Source organism: Lacerta agilis, chromosome 4 (assembly GCF_009819535.1).
Source record: "Lacerta agilis isolate rLacAgi1 chromosome 4, rLacAgi1.pri, whole genome shotgun sequence".
NCBI lineage: Eukaryota > Metazoa > Chordata > Lepidosauria > Squamata > Lacertidae > Lacerta > Lacerta agilis.
The window spans coordinates 12,472,916-12,482,005 of NC_046315.1; the positions used below are offsets into that span (position 1 = coordinate 12,472,916).

Consider the following 9,090-nt stretch of genomic DNA (forward strand, 5'->3'; position numbering starts at 1 on the left):
AATATGGGTTAATTGAACATTTCAAAAATGGTGAAGGGGGGAGATGTTGGAAAAAAAAATCTGTCTAGTCATCTTAACTGATTTTAGAGGAAGTTTTAGTTAGTTTTATTTATGGAACAAAATATTTTCAACATTTTAAGCAAAATAAAGCAGTGCTACAAACCACAGCAAAGCCTCAAAATTGCCAATGATTAAAATATGGGAGACTCAACATAAATTGTGTCAACAGTGATACTAAGCAAGGTAGTTCTTTTGCAGATGCCCAATAGAAGTAGGCATCTTGCAGGTCCATTTTACCAACCTCATTTTCCACAAAGAATTAAGCACATCTTGTTACTTTATTTGACACCCACATTACAACAGATACCCAGCACAAATTCTGATCTTCGCTTCATGAGCTGTAGCAAGTCTTGACTCATGCACTCCCCTCTCCTCTGTGTTTACAGCAGCTGAGTCCCTTCAACTTAATTTTGCTTTCTCTGGCAGAATGGTCCACTCTCTTGCTACACGACGCAATTTCAAATGATATCTCTTGCGCCCAATACTGTGCCAAAACATTTTCTGATGGGAAATGAAAGCTTGATCATGAACTTTTTGGAAGCTTGGGGAAGGGGTTGATTTCAAAGAAAGCTTTTTTAAAGTGAGGTGAAATTGTACTTTGAATATTAAAAGGAACAGCCAGAAACACAATTGAGGCCTTAACTACATATTATGCATGAGCCAGGTGAGGTACAGTAGTACAGAAAGCTCTAGATGTAACAGACCAGCTGCCTGAGCTTAGAATTAGCTACTGCTACGTTTGATTTACAATGCTGCACATGCCTTTAAAAAAAGCAACAAGGTGGTCATTATTCCTCCTTTTGATTCGAAACTGAGACAGATCATGATTTGTCTGTTGCCAATTAGTCCACAGCTCAAACGGGATTTGAAATCAGATCCTGTGGACCAAACTGCCTTTTTGTGATGAACACAGACTAGAGCAGTTATGTATGACAGCCCTGTGATTGAAGGATTCAGTAGGAAACATAAATCTATATGTATTGTACATGCAGATATATTAATAGTTTAGAATTGTTATACAGTGAGAGATATTAAATCAGGGAACACAGTTTTAAGTTTGAAAAGAATTAGAAAATTTTTCGCCAATACAACCTCTCAGGTTTTCCCTATAGCACAGTGTGACAATATTCTAATAGCAATATTGTTAAGACAGAAAATCTTTTAAACTAGGATAATTACATCTCAGCAACAATGCTCCAAACTAAGCTGAACTGAGGCCAAAGCTACCTTACTTGTCAATAACCAAGTCTGCAAAAAAGGTTTTACATGATGTCATTTGATTGTGATTTCATGAAACAGCATGTTTTTTCTAGAATAATGAAGAGTTTCAGTTGCTGGAATACAATGTCTACTCATACTTTACACTCCAGTGTGTGCTGTAACTTTTGGATTGCACTTTCAAACAGTTTTTTTTTTTACTCTTTATGTTTGAATATACAGTACGGTAGTTCATTTGCATTGAGATGGGCAATGCAGGTTAGGAGCTGGTTATACATAATCCTGGCGTTTCAATTTCCATCCTGAATTTTGGCATTGATAATTTGAAACAATAAGTCTTATTTTATACCTGAAGGAGTTTTCACATGCCTTCTAGGAAACAAGCATCAAATCCAGCAAATAAAATGCTCTCCAAAAATTTCATGGAATAATTCCACATTGTAATTTTAATACTAAAGTGTGTGAGGTCTGAAGTTATACAAGCAATCCCAATTTGAGCAGCTGTACAAATTACACAATTCAGGTTTGGCCCAACTTTCAAGAATTCCAACACTGCCAGGCTGACTGTATGTGCCAGACCATCTCCACAAGAGATTTTCTCCCCTACAGAATTAGATCCTCTTCCACTCCAACCCACAAAGCAATTACAACTGAGACACAAGACAATCTAAACATATAATGTACACATAAGAATACTTTTATTTCCTTAACTAATGATGGTTTAAGCAAGGAAAGAAGGAAATTAGGTGCTTGGTATAGTATAGCTTGGTATATAGATTGCAATGGAAGAATTTTTCAATCCCAGGATTTCAGAGGCAGCAGACCATATGGTAAAAGGCATTACTAGGAAGCTGGAATACTTCTAGTATCAAATGAATGTTGTCAGTTAAGGGATTAGCCATTCAGTATCCACATACTGCTTACAGAGAGCAAATAAGGAAGAACACTGTGCAATCAGGCTTTTGCAGTCCAAAGCATTCATAAGCCCAGATGTTTCTCCTTGAACTCCAAGATTCCAGCTTTGAAAGCCTTCATAAAGTTTTTACTTCATTGCCAAGAGAACCTTACAAAACTAAATTCACCAATGTGAGTCAATGTGGGCTTTTTATTGAATGCTAAATATCTGAGCACCCCCTTGTAGTAGTTGTAATAGTAATACATGTATAAATGCAAGGTACTTTAATTGGGCTAGTAATGCTGCAATCCTAATCTCAGCTACCTGGGAGTAAGACCCAAGGAATTCACTAAGACTTACCTTTGAGATGGCATAGTTTAACAGCCTGTGTCAGACACACTTCTGAGACATGTATTGTTTGTCACCCTAGACAGAGCGGTATCTCAGCATACCATCAATACCTTATTGAGAATGACCCAACAACCATCACATGAATAGTTACACTACTAGAGATGCTTTTAAAATATAGAAACCAAAAATACATATTCATTAATTAGCATAGAATACCTCACTCAGAATCCAGGCCTTCATTTGTGTAATACTTAAAAGTTATTCTAAAGGGAAACAACTAGTGCTACTTATGGGTACTAGCAAACAAGTTTCTAAGATACAGTGGTCCAAAGGCAACTAAAGGCAATCTACTTCCTTTAGAAGTTGCTATGAGACACTTTAGTGTAAAAAAGAAGACAAATAAAATCTTTCTCCTCCACTTCCAACTCTGTAAAGAAAGACACAACCATCTGCCAGCTCTCCCCAGATAACTATAAACCAGCTTTCCCCAACCTGTTGCCTCCCAGGATTTCTGAGATTACAACTCCCATCAGCTCCAGAAAGTATGGCCAATGGTCCAGGAAGGTGATAACTGTGGTCCAGAGCATCAATATCACCAGGATGAGAAAGGCTGCTCTAAGCAATGAAAGCTGCAGTATAGCCACAAGCAGAGTACAACACCATCACATTCATGAATCAATAGTGAGGCAGTAAACTACATGCTAAGGATAAAGCGTAGCCATTCTCCCACCATCTCATAACAATGTGACTTGGCTGAATTTCCCCCCCAATATCACATATAGTGAGTGCTCAGACGTTACATATGAACAGTGGCATAGCATGGGTTGCCAGCACCCAGAGCAAGGTGCAAAATTGGAGGTGGGGGATAGCATGTTGCTGTGGGTCTTCCTCCCCCATTTTTAGCATAACCTGTGAGATGCAGGCTTCCCCAGGAGGTGCTGGATGCAGACTCCAATTGCTCAACTGGAGCCCCTCAGACGCCACAACTCACCCTGCACCAGCCACTTCAGCTCTCCATAGTGCACTCATAAGAAGCTCCGCCAGTCCAACCCAGGAGCCAACACACTGCCAATCAAGACTCTTTGTTCCCACTGGGTGCTCCAGCAGTGCCAGCAATTGTGCGAGAAGCGTGTGGTGCACAGCACCTCTAAGTGAAGGATGTGGATCTGATTTGATGATGCATCCCAGCAGTGGAAGAATTGGAAAGGAAGCCACCTCCTTTCCAGTCATGCACCACTTTTGGGACCACTGCAACCCAGTGGCATTGTGCCCAGGGCAAGCGCCCTGTGCTCACCTATGCTACGGAACTGCATATGAACAAGATTAAGCCACCAGGTCTTCCCAAAGAGATTATGGCATGCAACACCTACAGTTGTTAGTGAGTACTCTACCTGCTTGTCAAACACAAAATAATAAACCCAACAATTTGTCCTCTACTTCTAAAACTGGCAGGGTACAGCAAGCTAACTCCCCCCTGGTGCAAAAGCTTTAAAGCAGAGACCAGGCTTTGAAACATCTGTAGGACAAGTGATAAGAAACCAGCTGGAACTCTCTACAGCTGTAGATCACTCTTCTAGGCAGATAAGGATGTTTGTTTTCATCTGCCATCAGGAGATTTCTACAGGAAAATTTCAAAGAGCATATCATGCACCTGCTGTTCAGATGCGCATTAAAAAATCTTCTCAAGCCCAATGTAAGAGCGTGCATGGAACCTCTCCAAGCTGTTCCATCAGCCTTTAATGTCAATGGTAATTCTGACTATGTATTATATATTTTTAAAACTGCCAAAAAAAACTAAATAGTGCAACTAATATATTTTCACATAAGCACTCTTTTTCATAAGAATCTGGTGTGTGTGGGTGGTTTTTTTTTAAGGAACAAGAAATCAGAGGAAAAAGGAATAAAAGAACATGGAGTTTGGGGTCAATGACCTGTAATGGAGACTGCATGAAGTAGGGAATAGGCATCATAGGATAAAGCATCATATTAAGTATGTTTACCAAGTGGTTGATTGCAACTTGAGCACAGAAAGCTCGCCTTTTTAAAAAAAATTCAAAGTGGGTACCAAGATTTGCACCCACTATCAGATTCTACACCCATAGGACAATTTCATAAACATACAAAACACAACAGTCCTGATAATAAAGCAGAATTAAAAATTACTTCCATTATGGTGCTGCTCAAAGCCTGGTGATATCAGACTATTAAGAGCTTCATAATGTTAAGATTCCCGTCAGCCACATGCAACCCACTTACTTCAATACTGAGCCCACATACCCATTAAGAAGCAGAAGACTTCAAACTTATTTTCACTATGCAAACTTGTAACTTAAAGAGTGCATAGACCTCTCCATCATATTACAAAGTAGGAAATGAAACAAATGACAGGACCCTAAAAGAGGAACCAAGTATCTTAAAGCGGCATTCACAACTTTATGAAACTACGATAGGCAAGGAATACAAAGAAGATGCTTGCAGGGATGCCTTTGGGGATACGGTACTACATATTAGCTTTTTCTTGGTGATCTCACATTAGAGGCAGCCAGAATTATCAACGGGTGAGGTGCCAGACTCAAAGTGAAATTCCATTGCCTAGATCCACCCCGCAAAATGGATGGCTACACATTTTCAGGGGTGGCTAACCTGTAACCCTCAAGATGTTACTGAATTCCTGCTCCTATTACCTTTAGACTGCATGACCAAAGGTCAGAGATGATGGAAGCTCAGGTGTAAGAACATCTGAAGGGTCACAAGCTAGTAGTCCCTTATTAAGCTCCTTGAGTATGGAGATATTTGAAGACGAACAGTGGATCACACAGCTGGATCCTCAAGTGCTTAAGTGTTTACAGTGGTACCTCTGGTTACATACTTAATTCATTCCGGAGGTCCGTTCTTAACCTGAAACTGTTAACCTGAAGCACCACTTTAGCTAATGGGACCTCTTGTTGCCGCTGCACCGCCAGAGCAAGATTTCTGTTCTTATCCTGAAGCAAAGTTCTTAACCTGAAGCGTTATTTCTGGGTTAGCGGAGTATATACTCAAAACAAAATCGAAAATTCTTTCTAGTAGCACCTTAGAGACCAACTGAGTTTGTTCCTGGTATGAGCTTTCGTGTGCATGCACACTTCTTCAGATACCACTGTAACCTGAAGCGTATGTAACCCGAGGTACCATATTTCAAGATTTAACAAAAGGTGCCAAGATGGTAGAATCATTCCAAGCTTCTAAGTACTGTAGTCATTTCCCCAAACCTTTCTCACTCCAACAGGGGTACAGAAGAATCAATTTAAGAGGCTCCCAACTACTGGTGATATCTCTCATGTACGTACAGAGACTAAACGTCCACTTAGACATATACAGTCTGCAAAACTCAAACATTCTGAGAATTTTCTGCAAGCAGCCCTGGCAGGAAGATTGTTATTTTTCTAAACTTCAACTTAGAAAACTTTTATTCTCAGAAAGCTGTCAAAGCTAAAGATACAATTGCTCTACTTATGTACTTCAACATTTAAAATCTTGCCACAATGTAACTTCAATGCAGAAGTAGGTGGTGTCAGTTCCTCTTCTGAGTAGAATTTCCTGAAGATGAGCAGCTAGGCCACAGTAGTAGTAAGTGGTTGCTGCCAAAGTCATGTTCTATAGCAGGAATGAGAAATGACTCCTCAGAAGTTGTTGAATCAATTCCCATCAGCCCCAGTCAGCATGGCCAATGACCACAAATGATAGGAAGTGTAATCCAGTAACATCTGGAAGGCTACAGGTTCTCTATCCCTGATTTATACACTAGACAAGGGGTACAATGGAAAGAGAAACCTGAAATGAGTAACAAGGTAATGGAGACAGGCTCAAATTACATATACTGTACAGAGACTGTCAGGAGAATGAAGGCAGGTTTGAGACATTTCAAATATCAGGAGGTGTGCTTCATTTATCAGTAAGGAGGAAGATTACAGTGCCAGGGGAAAGATGTAGCATATCAAATAACAAAGGCAAGTTTCAGAAAGGAAGTGGTGAACAACTCATTGCCACTCTGGAAAAAAATGCCTAAGGATAATGGTTGTATGTACTGAAACTTTAATTGGTTTGATTGGTAGATTAGTCTAATAGTTCACCAATTCAGTAATGAGTTATTATTGTTACTATCAGCAGCAGCTATACTGTTTCTGACAAACTATTATAATAGGAAAAAATAAAATAGCCAGGAAACAAGCAGCAGCTGTTGCTAATTAAATCGTTAATTCTTATACTTCTTTCAATACGCTAAAATGGTACTAATATTGAAGTTTCACTGGTTAAACATCTGGAGGAAATCAACTAACAATTCAGTGGTTTGGCATGGTTACAGTAGACACTGTACTTTTGCCGGGGGGGGGGGGTATCAAGAGAATACAATGAAGTGATTCCCAACAGATCAAAGAAACGTTTTAAGAGATGACACAGTAGAAAACCACTGAAATATTGGGGACCAAAGTTGAAGAACACAACATGCGTCTTACTAGGTCCAATCAAAATCCAATTTAGTCCAGGAAGCCTGCATGAAGACAATCACCATTCCCCACTTTTGTGTGCCAGCAACTGGTGCTTGCGCCAGTAGAAATACCATTCGGCTAATAGCCACTGATAGACCCTTCCTTTCCCATTTGTCTGTCTAAACCAGGCATGTCCAACAGGTAGATCACTGGACGTCTGCGGTAGATCACTGGTAGACCATTGGCTCTCCCCAAAGAAGCTGAACAACTGTGGCTCCCCTTAAAAAGCTCAACATTTAACCTCCTCCCTGAAAAAACTCAACAACTTTGATCCGAACCCCCCCCCCATGGGCCTTCCTCTTTCCTAAAAAACTTGACCTGAACCTCAAAAAAGGGGGTAGATCAGTGCCAGTTGTTAACTCTGAGTATATCGCAGTCTCTTGGGAGTTGGCCACCCTCTAAACCAATTACATGTATATTCTAAACTAACTGGCCAAAATCACAGTGTGAGGTAACAGGTTCCTTAAATTAAGATGAGAGGGTGCCAAACACTGGGAAAAGAGGGGTATAAAACTTCATAGAAAAAAGTAAAAATTAAAACGGGGGGGGGGGGAGAGATGATGCTGTCCAGAATGGAACACATTTCATGTGTGTCATGTTACATGATATACTAATGTACCATATTATCTCCTTTTTATGCCCTTGTGGTGGAATGAGTGTTTGTGTGTATATATGTAATATATATATATATATATATATATATATATACACACACACACATACACACATGTGTGTGTGTGTGTGTGTGTGTACGCATATAGATAGATGTATTTCGCTTGGAGACCAAGCATCTAATAGGCTAAATAAATGAAATGACTAAAAACCAAAAGAGAGTGCCGTCTCGTTTCATCTGTCATTTCAGAGAGGATGGTGTAAAAGTGGGAGTATAAAAGGGTGGGGGTGTTCCTACGTTGAGATATTGTAGCAAAGCACAGGAACTGCAATCCAAGTACAGTATTTGGCCGGCGATTAAAACCGGGCCTGGACGGGCAGCGAGCTGCTTGGGGAGGTTGGCGGGGAGGGCAGAGAAGGCGACAGCGAGAATGGCGAAGGTCGGGGCGGGCGGGGAGGGGACAGAGGGAGAAATTGAGAGATAGAAAGAGCGAGGAGAAGTCCATCTCGACTCACAGTCCAGGTGCTTCTTCTTGGGGCCCATCACCTCGTGCGTGGTGGCCTTGCAGACCGTCTTGGACACGGCCGAGCCGGTCACGCTGTGCTGCGCCGCCGTGATGCGGTCGGTCAGGCTCTGCCCAGACATGGCGGTGCCGGATTCAGAGACACTACGCTGCCGCTGCTATTCCTCAACCAGGCTGGTGAAGCAGGGACGGGGAAAGGAGGAGGAGGAGGACAAGGAAGGAGGGAGGGAGGGAGGGAGGAAAGGAGGGCGGTCCCGGCTGGACTCAACAACGCTGCCGCCGCCGCCACTTAGGACGCCCGGCAGCGCTCCGCCTTTGGAAGGGCCGGGCCTGTCACCCGGGAAGAGGCTTCTCCTCCTTCCTCTTTCCTCCTCCTCCTTTCCCGCCTCCTCGGCCTCGACCACTACCGCGGCCTGCCGCTCGGCCGCAGCCGCCGCCACCACCACCGTAAGCCTCCCTTCTCCTTCCCTCACGCACACATGCACAGCTGGTCGCCGCAGGAAAATGGCGGACGGAGGAGAAGCTCAGCTCCACCTCACAGCTTTCCGGGCCTCCGGCATCACGTGACACTCTTACTCTTTCTCTCTCCCCACCCTCCCTTCTATCGCCCGCCCGCCCGCCCCCCTCCGCACCGCTTAGCCACGTGACATGCTCTTTAAAAAATTTTTAGGGCCACACCCCCTCCGCCCCTGCCACGTGACATTCCATCGCCGCCGCCGCCGCCGCTCTTCCCCCTCGCCGCCCGGCCCGCCTCCCCGCACCCACCCCGCGGCAATGCGTCTTTCTTGCCCCCGCCCCTCTCCCGCGTAACAAGCAGGAACGCGGTGACGAAATCAGTCGGGAGTTGCCGCGCGACGCGCTCTTTCCTCCCCCGCCCACCGCCTCCCCCGTTCTCTTTTTC

The 9,090-nt window shown here is 43.0% G+C and overlaps 1 protein-coding gene across 10 annotated transcripts in view; it reads right to left on the minus strand.

The window, feature by feature from the left end:
• Positions 1-8,426, minus strand: part of PICALM (phosphatidylinositol binding clathrin assembly protein) — a 64,266-nt gene extending 55,840 nt beyond the window's left edge. For 8 of the 10 annotated variants that reach the window (XM_033146081.1, XM_033146080.1, XM_033146077.1 and 5 more), the window contains exon 1: positions 8,182-8,311. In XM_033146081.1, the coding sequence (XP_033001972.1) occupies positions 8,182-8,311 (130 nt within the window). Of the gene's footprint in view, positions 1-8,181 lie in introns of all 10 variants that reach the window. The other 2 variants (XM_033146074.1, XM_033146082.1) reach the window with 2 other exon arrangements.
• Between the last annotated feature and the right edge of the window lie 664 nt (positions 8,427-9,090).